Source organism: Antechinus flavipes, chromosome 5 (genome assembly GCF_016432865.1).
Source record: "Antechinus flavipes isolate AdamAnt ecotype Samford, QLD, Australia chromosome 5, AdamAnt_v2, whole genome shotgun sequence".
In the NCBI taxonomy this organism is placed as follows: Eukaryota; Metazoa; Chordata; class Mammalia; order Dasyuromorphia; family Dasyuridae; genus Antechinus; species Antechinus flavipes.
Window position 1 is genome coordinate 103078101 of NC_067402.1, and position 26603 is coordinate 103104703.

The following is a 26603-nucleotide window of genomic DNA, read 5'->3' on the forward strand; positions in this document are numbered from 1 at the left end:
TATTTTTGCCTTTGCTTTTCCCAAAACAAACTAGTGGCTAGCATGTAATTCTTATTGACTAATTTTAAAAGAAAGTATATAATAAATAACAATTATTTGCATTGAGCTTTAGTTTGCAAAGTGCTTCAGGACACAGTATCTCTTATGATATTAACAATGGTTATAGTCCTTGATTTCCAAACAGGACCAAAGTGACTTCTCAGGGTCAAGATACAATGTGTCGGACTATGGCTGATCAGAGCAGAGTGAGCACAGGTGGGGCACAAAAATCCACACGAACATTTGGAGTGGAGATGGTTTTACATTTGTGCATCTCACATTTCCTTGGAGCTACTGCAATTCTGCTTTGTTCCTAGAGCACAGCACCTTCTCTGATGGGGGCCCATGTAGAGTGTGGTCTCCCATGTCTCACAATTGATTCCAGAATCCTTCAGAGAGATCTTGAAAGTGTTCTTGCCTAGTTTATTAACAATGCTCCTTTGAGGTTAGATAAGGACCGAGAGGGCTGAGGGAAATACTGCAGGTCATACATAAATCTCAGAAGCAAGATTCGAATCCAGCTTTAATTTCTAGTTCAGTGTTCTTGTTACTACCCTTTGAAAATTATGTAACCAAACGAAGTTGCATACTCTGTGCAGACAAGACTTGAGGATTTTGTTTTTGTTTTTAACCTTTAATGTTGGCTTGTTTTTGGGGGAAAAAGAAACTGAATTCTTGAACCCTTTTTGAAAGTCAATAAATAGTATTTCCTTTAAGCTGAGGAAAGACTGAACTTCCATGAGTATTTGCTGAAGAAACACTGAAGAGCTATGATTTGCTTTGTTCTTTAAATCCAAATTTCTTTGCAAAATTTGCCATGGGTTCAAAAACCACATGTTGAACCAAAGGTGCTGCCATTGTGATGACATAGTGCCTGTCAGGCATTATGACCAATCAGCATTTACCACGTGGAGGCGGTAATAGCTGGTGTTGCTAAGCAACATTCCCTCCAACCCCCTCAGCAGTTGAGTACCTTTAGATGGATGCTCTGCTCTCACTGGTGGCCAGGCAGAACACAAAAGCTTTTGCCAGTGAAAAACCAAATTATAACCTAGGCCTGGGTCCATCACACCCCCCCAACCCAGGAAAGAGGAAGTTTCCTTTTAAATGCAAATAGAAAAGGAAGATTTTAACTAGAGCTTAAACAGTCCATCATTATACTGATTTTAATTAGGAGATTGGGTGTCAGTGGAATACAACTTTGTCACAAGATAATGGTCTCTTGCTGGTAGATAAATGCAGGGACACTTCTTGAAAATGGGCGTCTGGTCAGGCAGAGACAATGTATTTTTGGACTCTGAAGTATTTATTACTCTGACCACACTTGGTTATAATGACTTTCATTTTTATTGGTCTGAAGGATTGAGAAATAAAACTAAATATTAAAAATAGACTGCTGAAGGCTGGCATAGCCTGGAGAAAGCTCCTGGCAGTAATGTTCTTGGAAAATGGTGCTCCATTTTGAGAACATTCAAGGCTTTAATCTGAAGAGCTTACTATGAAAATTTAAAAGCCAAACCACATTGTGTGGATGCCTGTAATTCTGTGAATGTTCTCTGATCCAAAGGGCCAGAGCCACGCCAATCATGGAGAGCAACTTTAAAATATACCCCAAGAATTGTGTTGGCAGAATTCAGTCATTCAAAAGCAAGATTTGTCTTCCTCAAGCCAGGGAATGATGACCATCTCTACTCCAGTCCAACACAATTCAATTCAAAAAACATTTATTAATTTTTCAGGACATTCAAAGAGCTATTCTGGGTAGATAGAAAAACAACCACCCTCTCCTTCAACAGCTCCTAGGAGTTTACATCGGATAGGGGAGGATATACATCTGTCTCTTCCTCTTTTTGAGATTCATTTTCACCAGCTAAACCTTTGTAACAGGAAATATTTGGATGGAAAGTAAATAAGTAGGAGAAATAGAGGAACTTCATTGTTACCATAATGGATTTCAACCTTGAAACATGTGTATGTGTATGTGGGTGTGTGGGGATGAATGCATATACAGGGGGCAGCTAGATGATGCTGTAGATAGAGGGCTGGCTCTGAAATCAGGAGGACCTGAGTTCAAATCTGATCTCAGACACTTAGTACTTCCTGGCTGTGTGACCCTGGATAAGTCACTTAACCCCAATTGTCTCAGCAAAAAAATAATAATAAATGCATATACACATATATTTGAAAAAGAATATACATATCATAGAAGAAAATAAGAATATAATACATATATTCTTGTATATATGTATATATGGTATTCTAAAAGCCTTACTGTAGTTTTAAGCTATTCAAATGATAGATATATATATATATAGTACACATATGTGTGTGCTTATATGCATATATATGTATGTATATGGGGATATCTATAGAGGTATCCATATCTATCCATCCATCAATAATCTCCTACTTGTTTTCATACTTCCATATACATATATATGCATGTTTAAACACATATATTGTTGTTCAGTTGTTTCAGTCTTGGCTAACTCTTTGCAACCCTATTTGGGGTTTTCTTGCTGGAGTGCTTTACCATTTCCTTCTACAGCTCATTTTACAGGTTAAGGAGACTGAGACAAAAAGGGATAAGTGACTTGCCCAACGTCTCACAGCTAGTGAGTGACTGAGGCCATATTTGAACTCAGATCTCCTGATCCCAGGCTTGAAACTTTAGCCACTGTGACATCTAGCACATGTATATGTGTATATGTATGTATTTATGAACACACATACATATACATGTGTGCACACATGCACATGTGCAGGTAGATGAATCGGGACCTGTGATTGCACTGATATAGGGAATTCCTATTGAAGAAATTCCCTTTTCCAATGCACATTGGCAACAGTTTTGAAGCATGTAGTCTCTGAGTTAACCAGATCACTCAGAAATTGGTCAAGTACCAATTGTCCAGGGTCACAAAAAAAACTAAAGGAGAAACTTGAACTCAGATCTTCCTGACTGGGAAGTTAGTTCACTTTCCATTATATAATACTGCCTCTTACAAGAGTACACTTGAATAGATCTATACATACAGACAGACATAGAGACATACACACACAGAGATAGACAGCTAAGGTAGAGCAGTAGACAGAGATCTAGATTTGGAATCAGGAAGACCTGCATTTGAATCCCACATCAGATACTTGCTAACTTTATGACCCTGAGCAAGTCACTTAACTTGCCTGCCTCAGTTTCTTCACCTGTAAAATAGGGATGATAATAGTTCCATCACAAGATTTTACACAGCCTTGATAAAAGATTAAATCAGTTATTTTTAAAGGACTTGACAAATCTTACAACATTATATAAAGTGTTTATAGAGCACTGTTTAGTGTCTATATAGAGGATGTCCCAAAATTAATAAAAATTAATAATTTTAGTGAACTTTTAAGATGCACTAAAATTTTTGGTTCAATCTCAATCTCTCTCTCTCTCTCTCTCTCTCTCTCTCTCTCTCTCTCTCTCTCTCTTTCTGCCTCTCCCTGCTTAATCTCCCTCATGCCCTCTCCTTTGTCTCTGTCCCTCTCTATCTCTGTCTCTCATCTTTATCTGTGTGCTTGTCTCCCCCCTAGAAATATATGTGTGCAATAGCACATGTATGCATGTTTGCGTGCACATACGTGTGCACACACATGGCAATGTGAACTAAAGTGTTGTAAGTCAATTAATGGACCTACAAGGCTTTGCAGAACTCTTGCTGCATGCAACTTCTGATTGCACAGATTCCTTAGCTTCAGATACTGGAAGACCTGAGAGAATCATCAGCAGACACAGCAGGTATTGTCAAGAACAAAGTCATTTCCTACCTTGTAACACAGATTTGCTTCTGTCACATCCCTCTGTGAATTGTGTGTGTGTATGTGTGTGAGAGAATATTCCCATGCCCAGTCACTGGCCACATGTTTGGAAACCATGGGGCTGGACATATCAAAGCGATTTGCCACTTGATGCAGTGGTGAAAGATGGACACAATTTTCCATGAAATTTTGGGCAGCAGATGTCTGTCCTCATGGCAGCGGCTGCTGCTACATTTTCTGTGTCTTACCTCATCCAGCCTTTTTGGACTAAAAGCAGGAGTCAGCATACTTCTGACCTCTTCCCATCTCTTGTTCCTCAAAAACAGGATGCTGTCAGCAACTGGCTTGGTCTCCATCCCTGACATCTGGTCAAAAGGGACAAACAAAAGAGTTCTGAGTAAAGCCAAGGCAGTCTATCTTTGCTGCAAGATGAGTTTATTATAAATGTCAGGGCTAAAGCCCATCAATGATCCACAAATTAGTAGACTCTGCTTGGACAGAGTCAGAGAAATGATCTAAGGGCTTGCTGTAAATGAGGCTCAAGATACATGAGTGAGGGCTAATGGGGTGATCACTGCTGGCTCTGATTCCAACCCTGTTGAAGTGTGCCCTTGATCACAGAAAATAAATCCTTTGTGGAGTGCTTTACTCTATTTAGAAAAGATTGATTGAGAGAACCTTCTTCGAAGCTAGAGACCAGCAGGGCAGATATATCCTTAACTTGGCTTTTAACTCCTTTGGTCTGGACAATAGACTGCCCATTTGTTGAATTTCCCTGCTCAGGATAAGAGTGGACTAACAAGTGTGTCTGGATCCAACAAGAAGTCGACACAGATTGGGGATCAATGTTAGGAAGTAAAGTAGGTCCAGTAAGTTTCAACTATTGACAAGCTGTTCAGCTCCCATTCAACCCAGATTAGTCTGTTATTTCTGAAAGCAACATTAGCCACTGGTGATGAGGTTCGGCGCAGGGCAGGGAGTTGTGGGCATCCCTTTCTGATTGGCGTAGGACCTTTAGAAATGAATTTACGAATCCAAAAAGTTAGACTAGCAAAAGAAATTTATTATTAGAACTGAGAAGTCAGCTTTTGCAGGCTGACTTCCTTAGTAGCATGGTCTTGACAGAGAAGTAAAGATCTAGCAGAGAAATCCTGACAGAAAGGTAAAGAGGGTCCTGTTAGGGAAATAAGTGAGAGAGATAAAGAGGAAATAATGCTGAAAGAGAATGTCTTTTAGCAGGCAGAGGGTTGCAGCTATGCTAAGGAGAGAGAGAAAGATTCCTTGGCATATTAGGTCCTCTGCAAGGAGATGAGTTGAAGGAAGCTTATTATATGGGCTGCTTTGGGTGGGGAGGAGGTCGCTGGGAGCAGTTTGAGCTGGAATCAGAATAATCTTGGTATTGAATGAGTGTCCCTGGACTAATCTCCTACTCAATAGAGTTGGATGGAAATCTCAATCTCCAGTTCTGGCTAAGTGGGAGTGGTCTTGGCCTCAACTTGTTCCACCCAGATAATAGAAAGAAAAAACTTTATCTTGATTCCCTGCGGCAGGTTTCTCAAGCGAGAGCTTCCTTGAGGGAGTTTCCCAAGCAGTCCCCTCAAAGTCAGAGAGAGAGAGAGAGAGAGAGAGAGAGAGAGAGAGAGAGAGAGAGAGAGAGAGAGAGAGAGAGAGAGAGAGAGAGAAGGAGAGAAAGAGAGAGAGTGTTTCGGGGCTCCCCTCATCACTGGTACTAGGGAAAAGAGTTTGGGCTGATAAGACTCAGATCTGCTTATCTTCTTGTCCTGGGATATTGGGTAAGTAAGGTTGTTGGGAACTTTTCTGACCAGTGGTTTATCTTCAGATAAGCAATAATGTTAGTTTTCCTTTTTACTATTAAGATCTGCCTAACAATATAAACCCAAGACTAAATATTTGGTATAACTATATTTTATGGATTATTAGGTGGACAGTTGGATGGAGTGAAATAAGCCCTCAATGAGGAGTCCTATTCTAAGTTCTGGTTTCAATTTTGTGTGACTTTGGGCAAGCCATCTCACCTTTAATTCAATTCTTTAAATTTTAACTATCTACATTAGGACCTACAAGGCAGTGTTGCTAAAAATCTAGGAATATAATGACAAAAGGAAAAACAGTTCTTGGCTTAAGGAGCTTAAATTCTAAACAAGGTGAGCCTGGAGAGAACATTAAAGAGTTGGGACTCAATTTTTTTATTTTATTTTTATTTATTTTTAATTTTTTAAAATAACTTTTTATTGATAGAACCCATGCCAGGGTAATTTTTTACATTATCCCTTGCACTCACTTCTGTTCCAATTTTTCCCCTCCCTCCCTCTCCCCCTCCCCCAGATGGCAAGCAGGGTTTTTTTGGTTAGTGTATGGATCCCTTTGTCAGACTAGTAAAGTCTATGGACACTTTCTCAGAATCATGTTCTAAATAATTGAAGAAATTAAATTTACCTAATAAGATAAATCTATTGGATTGTAAGCTCCTCAAGGGCAGGAACTGTCATTTTTGTATCCCTAATTCTTAACACAGTGCCTGATTCTTAAAAAATGTTTATTGGTTAATTGATTGAAATTTCAATTGGAGCTTAGTGAAAATAAAGATGTAATATTTTTCCTCATCCAAATTTATATACACATTGAAATCTATTCACAGAATACCTGGACTAGGGGGATGAGGAAACACTTCCCATAGAAGGTGAAGCAAGAATTGAACTTTGAAGAAGAGATGGAAAAATGGAAAAGCATATCGACTGTAGTATAGTAACGTGAAATGTTTTGAGAAAGTAGGCAAAACCAAACTGTGAAGAACTCTAAACTTCAAACTAAAGAGATTGCATTTTATCTGGGAGTCAAGAGAGAACTGTGACTATTAGGCACCACAGGGGTAGAACAATAGCTCTGGGATCAGTAGGATCTGAGTTCAGACACTAATTGGCTATGTGACCACGGGCAAGTCCCTTAACCCCTATTGCCAACAAAAAACAAACGAGGAAAAAAAAAAGAGGAAATTTCTGGAGCTTCATGAGTACGTTGATATGGCAGACATGCATTAGGAAAATTATTTGATTCCTTTTGCAGCAAATGAGTTGGAGAGGAGGAAGACTAAGTAGAAAGACCAACAAGGAAGCTGTTAAAATAGTCTATGAGAGGTGGTGAAGCTTTTAGCTAGGGTGGTGGCTACATAAGTAGAGAGAAGGGATAGATGAGGGGAAAAAATGGGAAGTAGAATCTGCAACTTTAAGGGTTGAAGAGGCTTGAGATGACCTCCCACCTTTGATCTTGTTTATAAAGATAGTGGTGCCCTCAGAAATGGGAGAGTTTCAAGGAAGATGAAACTTTGGGTTTTATAATGGGGAAAAGAAAACATATTATCTACCTCACAGGGGTACTATGAGAAAAACTAGCATTTATAGAGATTGCACTTTAAAGTTTAGTGAAATGTTTTTATATGATAGCATTTCTATAGATAGATATATAGCATTTATATAGATAGCACTTTAAAGTTTAGGGAGATGCTTTACAAATATTGTCTCATTTTATCCCAATGTCAATCCTAAGAGGTAAAAACTATGATCCCATTTTACAGATGAGGAAGCTGAAGCAGACAGGTTATCCAAGGTTACAAATTAGTGTCTAAGTCAGAATTTGAGCTTTAGCTTCAGCACTGTAATGTAATGAGATAAATATATATATACATATATATATATATAATATAATAATATAATATGTTATATTGTAATATATAAATATTTCTAAAACTTTGTAAATGTGTGCTGCAATTGTTTTATCCAAAAATAGAAGTTTTCCTTTAAATTTGAGTTATTTCTTTTTAAAAAAAGATTTCCTTAACTCTAAAGGTAATTTTATTTCTCCTTTTTACCTTTCATTTTTCCTCATTGTCCTCCACTCTACCACCAAGGAAGCAAACATTTGTTAAATTCAGTCAATTGTACTAGATGATGTGTAAGGTTCCTTCCAGCTCTGAAAACATCATCTCTGTGATCCCTGTAGCTATCTCTGTACAGATAGTAGTTATTCTAAGGCCCATTTTATCTATGTAACTTTTCTTGTCTTTTCCAAATCAATTTGTGTCAGGATTTCCCTTTGAATACCATTTTAGGAATCAGAAGTCTTGGGTTCTAGCTCCAACCTGGCTTCCAGATGCCTATTAGACCTCAAACCAACCTCATCTTACTGGGCCTTTACTTTTGTCATTAAATTAAGAGATTCTTCTAATACACTTCAATCTTCTAATCTCTTCAATCGCTAACATTCTTTCTATGAGACTAATGTATATGATTATTGATACTGTTGACATGTTGTTCTTCAGTTTCTGTCTCATTCTCCTTTATATAAGTTTATTCATAATTTTGCATGGATCACCCATCTTTTCCATGGACTATGGAAAAAAAGACAAATCAATATTCTTTAGGGAGGTTGAGGGATGGGCTATGAAGTAATAGAAGGATGAAATATAATATGGGATTTAGGGGTAATGGAATTTGCATCCAGCTCTCCTGCAATTTACAAATCTCTTTGCCCTCAGGCAAGAGTCTTGATAGTTGAGCTATAGAAATACAATGTCTATCCAGTATGGGAAAATGGTCACATTCGGGGGAGGTTCCTTGAATCACTCTTGAACTTCAGATGGCCAGTATAGACAGTATTTTCCAGTATATTTAGCCAGCATTTCTTTATTGAAAACCCCATTGATCTACTACACCTCACTACCAGACCTTCCTTGCTAATCTCCAGATGTACAGGAGATAATGAGAATAAACTGGGCCATCAGCTTATACATTCTGTGAATGAAGGATTCTGATTTCATGATCTGACACGAAGTGCCTAGGAATGTTTTTTTTTTAATTTTAATCTGAAGAGAAAACGGTGGATTCCAGTTACATTTCATTGTTATGTTTCATTTGTTTTAATTAATGATTTGAGAATTAGATATATCCTCCACATGTGAGTAATATTTTTACTTCAGAGGAAGGAACCAACTTGGGTAATTTCCCTAACCAATGAGATCCTGTAGGAAATAGGAGCCACCTGACCTTACTTCTCGGGAAATTACGCCTGCAGGGCTTAAGTGGGCTCTGGCTCTAGGGTTTGGCTTGGCTAGAAATGTTTCTGAAAAACCCCAATTGAGAGCTGGAGATTTGCTTTAGTCCCTAGAATTGATGATGTCTAGGGCAATGGATTGGGTCCTGAGCTATGCATTTGGCGAAGTAGAGTGCCTTGTCCATGCCAGGGGCTTTGTACTTGATGTATATTTTATAATTTGTTAATGTGTGCAACCCCCCACTCCTGTCCAAGCCTGGGATGTTTCCTAAGGGACACCCCTAAGCCTGAGCATTTATAGGTGGAGGAGGAGATTCCTCATTGAATGAGAAAGCCTATGTTTTTGGTCAGTTTTTGGAGTTCAGAGAGTCCTATTAGGAAGAAAGGAAGTCAGCTTGCTCCTCAATGTTTATTTATATACATGTACATGAACATGTAGAGTAGATAGATTTCCAGGTCTGAAATCAGGAAGGTTTATTTTCCTGGGTTCAAATCTGGCCTGGATGCTGAGCCTGAGCAAGTCAATTACTCAGCTTGCCTCAGTTTCCTCATTTGTAAAATGAGCCAGAGAAAGAAATGGCAAATTACTCTAGTACCTTTGACAAGAAAACCTCAAATGGGGTCACACTGTTAGACATAAATGAAATGACTGAACAACAAGAGAGTAAAAAGGAATTCCAGAGAGAGACAAGCCAGAACTTTTGAATGGAATATGGGACATCTCTCCAGAGCTCCAGACATGTAGAGAAGCTGATTCCTAACATGTCTCTTGATTTCCAGCACCTGAAACACTGCTAAGAGGAGATATTCTATTTACTCCCATTATTCTTTCTCCTTGGTTGAACCAAGATCTTATCTTGCTGCTGAAGACTTCATTTACTCTTGTATACACCTGTCTACTCTAATCTGATAAAATCTCCAATTCCTGTTTACTGCTGACTTTGATAAAGAGATTGACTAGGTATTAGTAATAGTCTTTTGTGTGACTAGTTTGGTGGGAAGGAGAAAAACTGATGAGAAAATACTTGGTGTTATCTGCTCCTCTATAGAAAGTGTGGAAAGTAGCTTTTACAGTTATTCCTTCCATATAGTGGGGATCTGGGACAAGATAGCACTGAAATATGGAAAAATCTACGTAAATTTTTTTTGTTCTCTCTTTGTACCAGAGAAGAAGTCTGACTCTTTCTCTTTCTTTTTCTTTTATGGGACATAGATAGTACCATTTTGTAAAATCTGGGTTGATATACAATACTATACATATATTTTATGCATTTCTGAGTTTTTAAGCTTTTCTTATGTTATCTGTGGTTTCCACAAAACTCTCCTAAAATACCCATTTAATTTTTTGTGCCAACCCATGATATATTGAAACCATGAGGGGGAAAGTTGCAATGTGGAAGGAGTAACTGTATCTGAACCCAAGTGAGAATACCATCTCTCCTGCCTACAAATATTTGAGATGTGGTGCCTAGATGGAATTCTAATTCAATATCCCTCTCCAAGATAGGAAACTGAAGGAGCAATTACAGCAGCCAAAATTAAGCTGGAACTTGCTCATTCTGCCTTTTCTAGGCTTTTGAGAGTCCAGCCACAGTCCTCTTACTACTCTCCACAAAGGGAGAAATCACAATCTCCCTTTGGAAATATGGAATAGGACTTTCCAATCCCATTTTAGCCATCTATCCATTCAACACTCAGCTCAGGTATCTTCTATTAAACGCATCCATATCAATATGACTTGTGGGTTCAAGAGTAAGTCCAGATTATGATTATGTATATATTGTACATGTATACACATATGTTACTTTACCCTAATAGAATACAAGTTCACTGTGGACTCAGACTCTTATTTTTATATTTCTAGCTCCTGGCATAATACATGGCACATAGTAAAAGGATTAAAACCAAAATTATAATTAAAGCTTACAGTTAAATTAGGGGGTCAATATAGGAAACATAAGAAAAAATATTAACTACATAGGGATAGATTCTGACCTGTGATTTCACTGGAATAAGGAACTCCCAGATGTAGAAGTTCCTTCTAACAAAGCAAGTTAGTACCTTCTCTTCAATTTACAGTTTTAGAGTCATTAAATACTCAGATAAATTGTCCACCACATTACCAAGTTCATTCAGCCTGAATCAAACTAAAATGTAATTGTGAAATATTTAACAAAATAAACAAAAATAGAACAAAATATAAATGATGTTAATATATGGTTTTTCTAAGTCAATATACGGCCCACAAGGCTCAGAAGGATTCATTTCTATTTGATTTTGTCACTACTGACATAGATGCCTGAGAGATTAAGTGATGCTCTCAAGGTCTCAAAGTTAATATATGTCCAAAGTGAGTCTTGAACCTCCATTTTCATGGTTCCAGCACTAGCTCTCTTTATACTTCTCCATTTCTCTATTAGTACAATAGTAATAATATAACAATGTGATCCAACAACTATTTGTAAAGCATTGTAAAATGAATAAAGTGTTATGCTAGGAAATGGTGGGAGATAAAAAAAATACATAAAATACTATCCCTTCCCCTCAAGGAGCATATAGTCTCCTAGGGATAAGGTTGCCAAACAAAGATTGCTAAATATATAATGTTACCTAAGCACATGACAAAATTACAAAATTAATTCCTGTATAATATCTATGGCAGAAGGTTATTAACTATCCCAAGAGAATTATCATTCTGTCAGTATAGCACTACAATCTAGACATTATGTTAAGGTCTGGATATGCAAAGAAAATCAAAAATCAAGTATTCCCTGACCTCAAGGAGCTTATGCGCTAATAGGGGCCAACATACTGATAACTAAGTGACCCATATAAAAAGCTTAGGGGGGTTTTGGTGAGCCAAAGGGCGATACAGCCAGAGCTACATTTTTAGTAAGGGGGGGTCAGCTAGTTGACTCAGCAGATAGAGCATTGGCTATAGAGTTAGGAAAAACGGTTCAAATCCAGCCTCAGACACTTAATCATTTAATCTCGATTTGTCTTAATCCACTGGAGAAAGAAATGGCAATCCATTTCAGTATCTTTGCCAAGAAAACTTCAAATGGGTTTTGATGACTGAAGAACAATAAAATATTTTAGGATATTCACTTCTGGCATTTTCTTTAGCTATCTCCAGTGCTCTCCCTCTTCCACTTCAACAAGAACCTTCCCAACTTCCTTTAAATCCCAACTAAAATCCCACTTTCTATAGGAAATTTTCCCAACTCCTCTTAATTCTAAGACTTCCCTCTTAATTCTAGGACTTTCCCGATTTTGATCACTTTATCTTTATCCTGTATCTAATTTGCTTTATACATACTTGTTTGCATGTTATCTCCCTCATTAGATTGTAAGCTTCTTGAGGGCAGGAATTGTCTTTTGTTTCTTTTTATATCCCCAGTTCTTAGCACAATGCCTGGGATACAGTAAGAACTAAATGAATGTTTATTAACTGACTGATTGAACTTTGGCAACTGAGTAAAGGATGAAATGGAACAGGAAGGGATTTGAGACAAAGAGACCAGCCAGATAGCTATTGTAGAAATCTAGTTGAGAGATGATGGGGACCTGTTGTGTTATATACAGAAGCATCAAATTCAGTTCTGGATACCATGTTTTAGGAAGGATGTTTACATTGTGGAAAATGCCCAGAGGAGGACAATCAGAGAAGACAAAGGATCTGAAGTCCATACCCCATGAAGATCAGTCAAAGGAAATGGAGATGCTTATTTGAGAGAAGAGAAAGATAGATGTCTTCAAGTCTTTAATAAAGGAAACACAGGAAAAAGAGTAAAATTTGTCCTATTTGGTCCAGAGGATAGAATGAAGAAATTACAAATAAGAAAATAATGATCTGACTTTTAAAGAAAAGCTACCTAACAATTAAAATGGAACAGGATGCTTGAGGAAATAGGAGGTCCTTCCCTGGAGATTTTTCAGCTATCTCTCAGGGTCATGGCAGTGGACCTTCTTTTGGGGACACGGGTTGGTTTGTCCTAGATAAATGTCTAAGTCCTGTCTAACTCCATAGTTCTGAAGTTCTGTAAGCTCAAATCCTACTACACTTCCCTTAATATTTGCACTACCCATTCACTGGGTGTACAAACAATATGTAAAGTGAGTTATTATTGATGAGGATACACCATAAATATAAATTGAGGAATGTGACCCTGTGAAAGAACACTAGATTGTGAGTATGGACATTGCCATTTTGCTGTCTATATGATCTTGGGCAAATTACTTAGGCCAACAATACTAATGAGCCTTAGAATATATGAATGTATTTCCTTATTTTAATATCTCAATATTTTATATTTTATTTCAATATTTTAATTCAGTAATTTCTACACCACCACCCCTCCATCTATAAAAAGAAGAGGTCATATTACATGATTTCTAGGGTCTGTTCCAGCTAGAAATCTATGATCTAAATATTTTCCTCCTATTCCTATTTACTTTCTGCAATATGACCAAGAGCAAGTCCCTTAATCTTGCTGAACCTCAGCCTTCTCAAATGTAAATGGGAAAAATAATGCTCGTATTATACATATCACAGAGATGAAGGCAAGGAAAGGGATTGGTAAACTATAAAGTACTGTGATAGTTGTGACTGCAACATTATTAGCAACAAAAAGAAAAAAAAAGCTATTTTTACCTGTGATTATGTTCTATTTCCCTCTTCTCTCTGAGTCAGAAAGATCTTGAGGGCATAAATATCTTTCTTCATATTACTGTCAAAAATATTTCTTATAGCATACTGTACTAAGGAGATATGCAATAAATGCTTTTCCATAATAAAAAAAAAATTCTTCCCAGTAACTTTTACTTGTTTATTCCAGTAATAAAATGCAAGTCTACAATCCTTCAAATAGTCCCCATAGAATATATAATAGACATTGGAGCATGCAAAGAGTACTTCAGATGGTATCTTTCCATGATGACAATAACAGGACCTTGTTCCTTGGAGCCATGATAATGTTAAGAAAAATGCCTTAGAGAGACAGTGGAATCTGTCTAGAGATTCTGTTACTGGTTCTGGTTGGCAGGTCACTTAATGAAATCACTTTGATTGGCTGAGGAGGAATTCAGAAGGTCATATGGGCTTGTGCCGTATTTCTCTCTCTTGCCTCAGTTCTTTCAATGGCCTTTTTCTCTCCTTTATTGTTTGGGGCAAGGTCATGCTGTAAGGACATAGACCTCTTTGCCTACTTTTGAAAAAAAAAAAGCGGTGGAAATCCACATTTTAAATTCTAAATCAGGTTTGCAATCAGCCCGTCTTCAAACTCTGAGGTGCCTTTTGGATAAAGGCCATCAGAAGGTGAGCTGAGGACTTATCTGGAAGTTATCCTGTAGCAAGATACAAACTTGGAGGACTAAATGCTATTTAGGAAATGAGCTAAGAGCCTATTTCCTCAAGATTATGATGGCATGATGATAATTATTTCAATATGTATACATATATTGGATTTAACATACATATTTTAACATGTTTAACATATATTGAATTACTTGCCAACTAGGGGAGGGGGTGGAAGGAAAGGAGGGGAATATTTGGAACACAAGGTTTTGTAAAGGTCAATGATGAAAAATTATCCATGCATATGTTTTGAAAATAAAAATCTTTAATAAATAAGAAAAATTTTTAAAAGACTAAGATGGCATGGAGGAAAATATTTCTCCATTTGTTCTCAACGAAATGAATTTGTAAAATTCATTTGTAAAACCTAATTGGAGTCAAATGAAATTAAAGCTAGTTACTGGGTACTTAACAATGGGGAAAACATAGGAGGCAGGGGCTTGAGCTTTGATATTGGGAAGACAATCCCTAAACCCTTCAGGAAACCCTAAGAACCCAAAGGTTATAAGAGGGGACAGATGGTTCTGGAATAGCAAGCCAGAGCACACTCACTACAAATAAAAGCTATTTCTTTTTTTCATCTTGGTCTCCTAGGTGTCTACTCTAATACCTGGCACATAGTAGGCACTTCATCAGTTCTCAATGAATCTGAGCTGTGTTTAATGTGAACTATGTGATAGGCAATCTTTCTTTTGAACTTTTACATTATTATGTGATTTGCCCCACTCTGTATATTTGGGATTATTTACAGGATATAGGTTATAGTACTTCGTTTTCCTTAATTTTCTCTGGTTAATTTTTTTTTTTTTTGCCTACTTTGTAATAGTTGATCCCTCTTGGGTAATTCCCTGGTGCTGTTACTAATTAATGTATTTGTGCTGATTCATGGTGCTTATTGTATAAAAGGCTCACGCTTACAATCACCCTCAGGTTGTCCCAACCTGCTTCTGCAGTATTGCTAGTTGATTAATGCTCCAATTACAATGTGTCAGTGCATATCCCAGGGACCAGGGGTTCTGGGACTCAGTGGTAACTGGACAAAAATGGTATACTGTTTTTGTATGTGTCCTTTGCCCAATAAACAATTAATTTTCCTTGTAAGTAAGTGAGAGTAAGCAGCACCTTCCTTGGATCAACTCAATTCCACATAGAACGCTTATCAGTTTTATTGATTCAGTAGTAGTATAGTCAGGTTAGTAGATAAATAGATAATCGACAGATTGGCAGATAGATGGATAGATGGACAGATGGAACAACAGAGAGATGGATAGAGCATTTAGTAAGCATTTACTATATTCCAGACCCTGGACTCAGTGCTAGGAATAGAAATAGAGAATGAAATATAATCTTGGCCCTCAAGAAGCTTGTAATGGGAGAAGACAAAACATTAAGTGGTACTAGACAGAAAGGGGGAAGGTACCCACTTAGGGGTACGGTGAGGAAACTGAGGGGAAGTAATAAAGATAAGGCAAAAAGCTCACCTATTAGAGCTGCAGCAACTATGGGCAGAATCGAAGTTTCCAAGGGCATTAATGTTTGTATTTTTATCGATATAAATTTATAACCTTGTAATACCTTACAAGGGGTTTTCACTAATACATTCTAAAATGAAAGTATGAAATGAAGTGTTGTAAGACACCAAGTATTGTGTTTCAAAGCTGCAGGGGTCCTCAAACTTTTTAAATAGGGGGCCAGTTCACTGTCCCTCAGACTGTTGGAGGGCCGGATTATAGTAAAAACAAAAACTTTGTTTTGTGGGCCTTTAAATAAAGAAACTTCATCGCCCTGGGTGAGGGGGATAAACGTCCTCAGCTACTGCATCTGGCCTGTGGGCCGTAGTTTGAGGACCCCTGTGAGAGCCTTGTGGTTTCTTGGGTATCACCTGACCCTACTCTGCATCAATTTTCATATCTGCAAAATAAGGATAATGATAGCATCGATCTCCCAGGGAGCACCAAATGATACTGAATCTGTACAGTATTTTGTAAATCTTAAGTCCTTTATAAATTCTAACTATAATTATTGTAGTTGAAATGGGTTGGCGAAATAGATCATTAGTAAAGCAAAAGATCAGAATCAACATTTATCCTGGAAAATTTAGGAATGCTGTGAGGGTGAAATGAGAGGATAAATGTCAGGAATTCAAAACCATGCAATTATCAATGAAATAAAAAAATGTTAGTTGTTGCTATTGTTGTTAATTATATAAGAATATTTTAGTCTTACATCATCAAGCTCTATGCCCAAATACAACCAAAACAAATGATAATTGTGTGTTAATATATATAGATGGGGCAGCTAAATAACACAATGGATACACCATCCTATACAACTGAAAAAAAAAATTGGACAAAGAAACTCATCTACAGGGTGCAGTGGATATAGAGTATTGGGCCTGGAGTCAGAAAGACTCCTCTTTCTGAGTTCAAATCCAACCTGAAACACTTATTAGCTGGGGGACTCTGAGCAAATCACTTAACCCCATTTGCCTCAGTTCCTCATCTGTTTAATGAGCTGAGAAGAAAATAGCAAACCACTCCAGTGTCTCTGCCAAGAAAACCTCAAGTGGGGTCAAGAAGAGACAGAGATGAATGAAAAACAACTCAAGAATAATAACAAACAAATGAATGAATGAGTGAATGACTAGGTAAATAAAAATTTACTAAGTGAATGAATATATAAATAAATGAAAATTTACTAAGTGCCTTCATGTTACATGCTTATAATTAACTTATAAAAGAACAAATGAAATAGTTCATGACTTCAAGGAGTTTAGATTCAAATGGGAGCTATTTCAAGGACTGTCAACATGGAGGAAATGATAGTTGACTTATTCTGTGCTATTCAAACAGAACTAATAAGTAAATGTTTATGGGAGGAAAATAATGAAATCACAGATTTCTAATTGGATAGAACTCTAAAAGTAATCGTGTTACTCCTTCTTTTCCTAAATAAGGAAACTAAGACCTAGGAAAACTGGCTTTAATGTAAAAAGTGGAATAATCCCTGTACAGAAAGAGCTTGTACCTTCTCTTTTCTAAATAGAAGTTACCAATAATTTGAATTAGAATTTGCCACAACAGAACTTGAAGTGTACAATAAGGCTATTTTAATTATTTACAACATTAAAGGGAATCATAGATCTATAGCTGTACATTTAATGGAAAGTCTATTGATGAGAGAAGGAGCAAGGCAATATTTTGGCTTATGGAGGGAATTGACTTAGGAATGACACTATTTTCTCTTCCTTATTTATGGTTCTGAGTTGAGAGTTCCCTTAGAAGCAGATGGAAGAAACTAATATACTGTTGATAGGATTGTCAATTGGTTCAACATTAATTACAAAAAGCATTTTGAAATTACACTTAAAAGGTGACTAACATGTTTATACCCTTTGATCCAAAGATCCCACTTCTAGTCACATATCCAAAGTCTGTTGAAGCTAGAAGGAAATGTTTCATATACTAAAGAACATAAATAAGCACTTTACAAAGCACACCCAACTATTCATAATAAGATCTTTCATGGTAGCAAAAAAGAAAAGAAACCAAACTGAATTGAAAAAAAAATTGAAAAAGATACATTGTGATACAGATATGCAATGAAAGATTATCATTCCTTAAGAACCTGTGAGAAATAATTCATTTGGACTCCTACTCTATTCCAATCAATAAATCAGTTTGCTATGATTCCATAGGAGGATCTATATTTATTAGGCCCATGGAAGAGTTCAAAAGGGATTTTGAAAAATCAAGAGAGAGAGAGGAAAAAATTGGGGAAGATAATTGGAAGTAATGCAAAAGGAAATACAAAAAGCTAATGAGAAGAATGCTGTAAAAAAGCAAAATTGGCCAAATGGGAAAAGAGGTATAAAAGCTCACTGAGAAAAATAATGTCTTAAAAATTAGAATTGAGGAAATAGAAAGTATATCTAAGTCTCTAGAACTGCGAGCTGCAAGTGGCAAGTTCACTTGCTTAATCATAGAAAGCTAACTGGAGGATCTCCACCCTTGTTTTTCCTTATTATGGTGACCAAACCCAATGTGGAGGAGGTGACTCAATTACATGGAAAGTTCTCCAACTTCTTTTGTACCTCTGGACTGCTCTCTCTTGTCCAGCATGAACTGGTGACCGTCTAATGACCACTTAGGCAAAGTGCCCTTTATTCACCCAAGATATCCCTGCTGGTATTCCATTTCTAATTGATGCATCATTTTTGGCCCTCAAAACAAGGTCTATCAACCAATGGGATTCTGTATTTTGTGTAGCCCTTTTGGAGTGTTGAGGTATCAAATCTAGTATCAAGTCTTTAAAAAAATGAGACCCTGGAGCAAGATTGTGAGGAAGATCTGAAGTCCCCTTCATGAGAGGGGATCCATGGACAATTTAAAAATGGCCACTGGCCATTGGCCTGAGTCTCTCAGTACAATAAATATTAAAAATTCAGAGAAGCGGGAACACATGTAAGTAGATGAGAAGAGCAATGAGTACAATAGTACAAATGGAAAAAAGTGAAAGCATAATACTGAACTCTGTGAGATTATAATGAGCAAGCTTAATCCCAGAGAACAGATCAGAAAATGTTCCTGCCTCCCTTCTTTATAGCATAGGGGACTTTGGGCATAGAATATTGCACATTAAACTCAGTTGATGTGCTGGTTAGTCTTGCTGAACTGCTTTCCCCCTTCCTTTCTTTTTTTAGGTCTTAATTACAAGGAATAACTATTTAGATGGGGCAAGGGTTCTTTACCTGGGGTCCCTAAACTTGTTTTTGAAAAACAGTTTAATAGCTGTATTTCAATATAATTGGCTTCTTTCATGATCCTACATATTTTATTTTATACATTTAAAAGCATTATTCCAGTAAGTAGTCTATAGGTTCCCCTAGCTTGCCAAAGGGGTCCATGATATAAAAACACAAGAACCCCTGGGGTAAAAAGGGACAGATATGAAAAGGGATAGAAATGAAGGTGAGATAAAAATAAAATACAGCGAAATAAAATTATAATAAAAGAAAAAAGATAGAAGAGGTCCCAATGGCACTTAAAAAGACAGAAGTGCTTTTGAACCTTATTTACTTCTTTTATTTTCTTTTTTAACAACAAAGATCTATGTATTATTTCTTCTTCCCTTCTACCTACTATACAATGAATCTTTTTTCTTTGAGGAGAAGCTATATTATGTAAGGACAGCACAATGCTTTTTTGGTTTATAAAGTTAAAATTTGGAGTCTTCTGCTGAATCAACTATCTAATAAAACTAAAAAAATATATAAAAAGTCATTTTCAACAAGACTTGAAAATGTTCTAGAAGGTAGTGTCAGAGGAAAATTTGAGTAATCAAAATCAATAACACTTAGCACCAGTCCTGGAAACATTTTAGGGCTCATGAGGGAATTCATGCCTTTTAAAAACTCATATCTCATACCTGATATTGTGCAGAACTCTTGTGCAGAACCTTTTTTTCTTTTTTCTTTTCTTTCTTTTTTTTTTTTTAAAGAACTGGTATAAACTCATTTGTCTAGATTGAATGAATTTGGCCACAACCCAGATGTATGAAAATCCAAATATCTGGAGATATGTTTCAAGGCCTTTCCCCAGTGTTTGAAGAAGAGGAGAGAAGGCTCTTGTAGAAGGAGTCATCTCATTCTATAAACACATTATGAAACCTCTCTAGCAGATGGAGAACAGAAGGGTGATAAACAGTCTACTCTGAAGCATAGTTGCCGAGCTTATGTAGTCAAATCTTCCTAATAAAAATCTATTTCAAGAGAGAGGGATCAAAGTTGTTTTTATAGCAGTAGTACAAATCAAAACAAACAAACAGAAATATCCATAGCTACATGATTATCTCAATAGATGCAGGGAAAGTCTTTGAAAAAGTACAAGATTTATTGATATAAAAACTCCAAAAGTATTGACAAAGAAGTACTTTTGTAATCTCAAAAAAGAAATCTAAAACCAAAAGCAATCATCATATGCAATTGTGATATACACTAGAACCTTATTACAAAATAAAGTAAGGATTCCCTCTTTTCACTCAGTCAGTCAGCCAGTAAGCATTTATTAAGCACCTACTATATGGGAGGTACTATGCTATGGGATAGAAAGAAAGGCAAAAGATTATCTCTGCTCTCAAAGAGCTCAAAATCTAATGAGGGAGAAAACAAGCAAACAACTATGTACAAACAAACTATATATAGAATAAATAGAAAATGATCAACAGAAGGAAGGCACTAGAATTAAGAGTGATTAGGAAAGGTTTCCTGGAGACAGCTAGGTTGGAGCAGTAGATAGAACACTGAGCCTGGAATTAGGAAAATCTGAGTTCAAATATGACATCAGTCACTAGTTTGACAAATCATTAAAACTCTATTTGTCTCAGTTTCATCATCTGTAAAATGGGGATAATAATAGCATCTATTTTACAGGGTTGCTATGAAGATTAAATGATATAATAATTGTAAAGTGCATAATACAGTACCTCACACATATTAAGCATTTTAAAATGTTAGTTATTATTATTTTAGTTATTATTAGAAAGTGGAATTTTAGCTGGGATTTGAAGGAACCAGGGAGGCCAGGAAGTGGAAATGAGCTTGGAAAGCATTCCATGGGAGACAGCCAGTCAAAATGCCCAGTGTCTTGTATGAGAACAACAAGGAGGCCACTGGAGACCATTATCACTCAATGAAAGAGTATATGGGAGGAAATAAGGTTCACAAGAAGAGTAGAAAGTTTTGGATCTGGGGTAGGTCATGAAGACTCTTGAACATCAAACAGAGGGAAGTCCCCTTTCAAATAACTATAAAATGTCTAAAATATCTGGGGTTCAAGCTATGAAAGGTTGGATAGATTTACTTGAATAGATTTTTCAATCACAAAGTGTTCCTTAAAAAAAATAAAGAGCAACTTAAATAACTAGAGGAATATTCAGTGTTCATGGTTGGGCCATTCCAATATAATAAAAATGATAGTACTAGCAGAGTTATAATTTAATGCTATACTAATCAAATTATCAAATGGATATTTTCTGGAACTCAATAAAGCAATAAAATTCATTTGGAAAAATAAAATGTCTAAAGTGTCCTGGGGAATAATGAAAAGAGGTTGAGAGGAAGTGGAAATAATAACAGTTTCAGACCTCAAACTATATCATAAAACAGCAATCATCATAACCATCTGGTATTGGTTAAAAAACAGAGTGATAGATCAGTGGAATAGGCTAAACAAGGGAGAATCAGAAACAATGGTGCTCAATAGCCCAGAATGCAATAAAATGGAAAACATAAATTACTTACGAAAGAACTCATATTTAAATAGAGAGAGGCCAGCTGAACAAGGCTTAACTGTATGAATATATTAAAACTAAAGACAGATATATAGTAATGTCCAAAGAAGAGAAGAATAATTAGGAAATTCACAAATCTTGTTTCTGTTTATATTTCTAACCTCAAGGCTAATTATAGGCTTAAAAGCAATGCTTTCTGTTTTGATTAAAGCTATGAATTCATGAACAGATTTGATGAATTTATAGTTCTGATGTAAAAGCAAAGTCTTATAACTGAGGTATCACTGTAAAGTAACGTGAGCACCTCCCCAAGCCATGTACTATAATTTATAGTCATGCCAGATACTTGTGAAATGCAAACATATTTCCACTTACTCAAAGCAGAAGCTTTTGAACAAATTAATAGCCTTGGGAATAATAATATATAGAGAAGCACAATTTATAAATGTGCTGGTTATTTTCTCCTGTTGTGGACATTAGCTAGAGTTCAGTCTTTTGCTATAAAATATGTAGTATTTTTTTTCATCTAACGCTGTGAACCATAAATCTAACCATAGTAAATATCTTCCTTCCAGCTGTGGTGTGACAACCAGACCATTGCTTTGTCACCTTCACTTTGAAATGGAAAAATACAAACAAGTCCCACTTCTTTATCTGATAGATGAAGAGATCATTATATTTGATTAGTTCTCTAGGTACAAGAGAAATGAGTCAGAATAAAAACATTTAAGGATGTCATTAGGTGCCCTTGTGGAAAAATAGGAATGTAATGGGACAGAGATTTTCAAAAGAGTTTACATTGGTTCAATAGGAGCAGCTAGATGACTCATTTGAAATACTTGGGCTTGGAATCAGGAAGACACATCTTCCTGAGTTCAAATCTGACCTCAGACACTTACTGAATGATCCTGGGCAGGTCCCCTAACATAGTTTGCCTCAGTTTCCTTATCTGTGAAATGAGCTAGAGAAAAAATTAGCAAACCATTCCAGTGTCTTTGCCAAGAAAATCCCATTTGAGTTCATGAAGAGAGAGGAATAATTGAAAATGACTATAGTAACAAGCTGTTGTGAGATAAAAGATGGGAAAGCATTTTCCATTATGAATCCTAAAGTGTCATGCAAATACTATATTATTACTGTTATTTACTTTTCTCACTATACTATCTTATTATTTACATTTGTCATATTTCATAGCAAAATACATGATGCATATCATTTCCCTTCCATACCCAGCAACTCAATTGGCTGGTGGGGAACATTTTCTCCTCCCCTAACAAAAAGACTCACCTAACCTGTGCTTAATTGTACCCTCAATTTCCATCACCTATCCAACATTGGATATCATTGAAGGGCCTGCAAGATAACTTTTGAATGGAAAGACCACTGAATGTGCACCAGGAAGCCATGTTTGTACCCTGGATCTACCCACTTAGTAGCTCTGTAACCTTAGGAAAACTCACTTTATCTCTTCTTTTTTTTCTTGTCCACAAAATGAGAGGGTCAAAGTAGAATGAGGGTGCTAAACTCAAAATAGCAATGGACCTACTAAATTTTATATAAGGACCGTTTAAATGACTTTTGATTTAGAAAACTATGTATTAACATTATTTCTGTTCTATTGTGTATGTATATTTTTATGTTATATTTGCTTGTTTATATATTTATATAAACTTATAAATATATGTGTATAATATACATTTATATTTATATTTAAATATTTCCCAATTACAGTTTAATCTGGTTTGGGCCCAATGTAGTACCTGACACTTCTACGTGGATAATTCAATAGTAAAAAAAAAAGGGGGGGGGGTCATATTGCCTCTACTCCTATGTATTCTATAGTAGAAGATAACAGTAAGAAATTGTATCCAAATAAAAATAACCCAGTGTCAAAATACTAGATAATAAAGATTCTATAAATGCTAAGTATTTTGATGTGGGGTCAAATATAATTTGTGAAAAAAATTTCAGAAAACAAGCCCAAGATGAATCTTAGGAATTTAGCTGAACGAGCCAGAGATAAGTAGATTTATGAAGGAGATAGCAAGAATCATCACATTAATTCAAATCTATGGTCTATTCCATATATGGGAGAACCTGGTAGTCCTTCTCCTTGGCATTTTCTTCAAAAGATATGGTGTCCAAGATTAGGAAAATGAATCCATGAGTCGCTCAGAGCAACATCTGATGCTAAAGAGCCATGTTGAAGAGGCAAGCCTATGCTCTATCAGTCATATCCATAAATTTAGTTACTAATTATGTAATGAACCAAGTCGGTAATCTGATCTTGCAGAGGGAGACACTTGGGACTGTCAACAAATGGAAAGTGGTTTTTCCATTATTTTACAGCATGATTTATCAGAAGAGGCAGCCAGGTAGAGTGGATAAAGAGCTGGCCTTGGACTTAGGAACATCTGGGTTGAAGTCCTGTCTCTGACAACTGGCTGTATAACCCTGGGCAAACTCAATGAATCTCTCAGTGCTACAGGAAGTCTCTAAGACTACAAAATGCAAAGATGGTGGCAATTTGCATTGGAAGGAGCTCCCCATACTGATGAAATTATAGATTGGATTAAAAAGGAAATTTATCTGACTAATACACTTAGATTTTTCCAAAATAAAAAGGGACATAGATTCTTTGAACATAATATGTGATCAATAAATGCATGTTGAATGAATGCATCTACAAAAATGTGCAGGATCACTGAACACTTAAACAAACATTACCTATTGGGGAAATGGCAACACAGTTTGTGTAAGGGAAAATCATGGCTTATTCAAGTGCAAGAGTTCTTTGAGCCAGTAAATAAGCAAATGGACAAGAAAAAGGATTTACTTTGATTTTTGAAACATTAAAGAAATTCCACACTGATGGCTGCTTTTTAAACAAATTACTGTGGGTTTGGAAAATCTTTTATCACAGACAGGAAATTAGCTTGACTTGGAACATTCTGAATTATAAACACTGTGGCCTGGGACAGTTTACTTTCAGGCAGCTTGGTGAATCCTGAACTTGGAAAACCTGAGTTCAAATCTTGCCTCAAACACAATCTGTGATCCTGAGCAAATCCCTTATTCTCAGTTTAAGATTCCTCAACTATAAAATGGGGATAATAAAAGCACCTTAATGACATAGCAGGTTATTGTCAGCACCAAATAAGATAGCTTTGAACGGCCTTTGTAAACCTTAAAGCATTACATAAATAAATGGTAGTTGAGGGTAGCTGGGTGATATAATTGTTAGAACACTGGACCTGAGTTTAAAAGTAATCTTAGAGACGTCCTATGTGATCCTGAGCAAATCACTTAACATAGTTTGCCTCAGTTTCCTCATTTATAAAATGAACTGGAGAAGGAAATGGCAAGCTGTGTAGTATCTTTGCCAAGAAAACCCCAAAGGAGGTCACAAAGAGTCAGACATGACTGAAAAATAAAAAATGATAGTTGTTATTACTATTACCACCACCATTCACCACCATCACAACTATTCCTATTCCTTTCCTTTTATTTACTGCTACTATTAATAAATCTCTCGACTACAGACTAAATCAAAGGTACCAAAATGGCCCACAACACTCTCAACTGAACTGGAACCAGACTGAGATGTAACTGAAAAATATTTAACTAAAAATAAAAAAGCAGTCAATATACAGCTGGCGGGGCAGGGATCTTTACAATGATTTAGTGGCCCCCCATTTCTATTTGGAGAGCTAAGTGGTACATTGGGCCTGGAGACAGGAAAACCTGAGTTCAAATTCAGCCTTAGTTATGTGACTCTGAGCAGATCACTTAACACAATTTGCCTCAGTTTCCTTATCTGTAAAAGGAGCTAGAGAAGGAAATGGCAAACTGTTCCAGTATCTTTGCAAAGTAAGCCTCAAATGGAGTATCAGATATGACTTACCAACTTCTATTTGAGTTTGGAACCACTGAAATAGACTATCTTTAAGGTCTTTTCCAAATATAATATCAATACTACCTAGTAGTTTATGGTTTTTTTTGATTATAGCTTTTTATTGACAAAACATATGCATGGGTAATTTACAACATTGACCCTTGCAATATTCCAACTTTTCCCCTCCTTTCCTCCACCCCTTCCTCTAGATGGCAGGCAGTCCCATACATGTTAAGCATGTTAAAGTATATGTTAAATACAATATATGTATACATATTTATAGTTATCTTGTTGCACAAGAAAAATCAGATTTAGAAAGAAGGTAAAAATAATCTGGGAAGAAAAACAAAAATGCAATAGCTTATGTTTCTTTAGGTATTAAGTGTTCATACTTAAAAAAAAATCAAAGCTCCATTCATTCATAATTCCAAGTAAGACCCACTCTAAGATAAATTTCTTAAGGGATACAGTGTTTACAACTCAGAATGCTCCATGTCTTTAAGTTTCCTTGACTCCTAAGCTCAGTTTCTGACAGGAGAGGAATAGCATAGTTATCTGAAACTGATTTAAAATCTGCCTCCCACCATCTTGCTCAAGATTGCGTAGCTTTTTAAATCTTAAGTGGATCACCAGAAACTATCTCGCTGTTTCCATGGTCTTGGACTATCCCTTTTGTATTGTCTCATCTTCTCTGATCAACCTGATCAGTCATGTGAAGCTCAGAGCTGGTCCCACTGAGTGAGCAGCGGCAGCTGCCACAAAAATGGCTTGCTATCTAGAGTTCCATGAAACACTTAGGGCAACCTAATAGTTTGAATGCTATCTACTCATTGTACCCTTAATGACTACTATTTGAGGAATTCTCTTCCAGTCTCTCTGCCAGGATTTATTAACTCTTTTTATGCCATAGATGGATCCCTTTCAAGAATGTTTATTTAAAATCATAATTTAAGGAAAAGCTAAATTTCAGTTGAATGTTCATGAAAATAAAGATGAATTTTCCCCTCATTCAAGATCATGGATTCCCCTGAAATTTATTCACAGTTTGGTGGACCCAAAGCTAGAAATTTTCTCACCTTCCTCTTATAATTTGGTTCTATTCAATCCAATTCAATACACATTAATTAATCATCTTTATGTAAGATATTATTTTAA

At 36.3% G+C, this 26603-nt stretch overlaps 1 protein-coding gene and 1 long non-coding RNA gene across 2 annotated transcripts in view; one reads left to right on the top strand and one right to left on the bottom strand.

The window, feature by feature from the left end:
* TBXAS1 (thromboxane A synthase 1) overlaps positions 1 to 26603 on the bottom strand; it is a 228077-nt gene that overhangs the window by 133715 nt on the left and 67759 nt on the right. The window contains exon 5 of the mRNA XM_051963538.1: positions 4089 to 4205. Coding sequence (XP_051819498.1) covers positions 4089 to 4205 — 117 coding nt within the window. The remainder of the gene's footprint in view (positions 1 to 4088; positions 4206 to 26603) is intronic.
* The window catches only part of LOC127539365 (uncharacterized), a 63350-nt gene continuing 42283 nt past the window's right edge, over positions 5537 to 26603 (top strand). The window contains exon 1 of the long non-coding RNA XR_007947910.1: positions 5537 to 5633. This is a non-coding gene — a long non-coding RNA (uncharacterized LOC127539365). The remainder of the gene's footprint in view (positions 5634 to 26603) is intronic.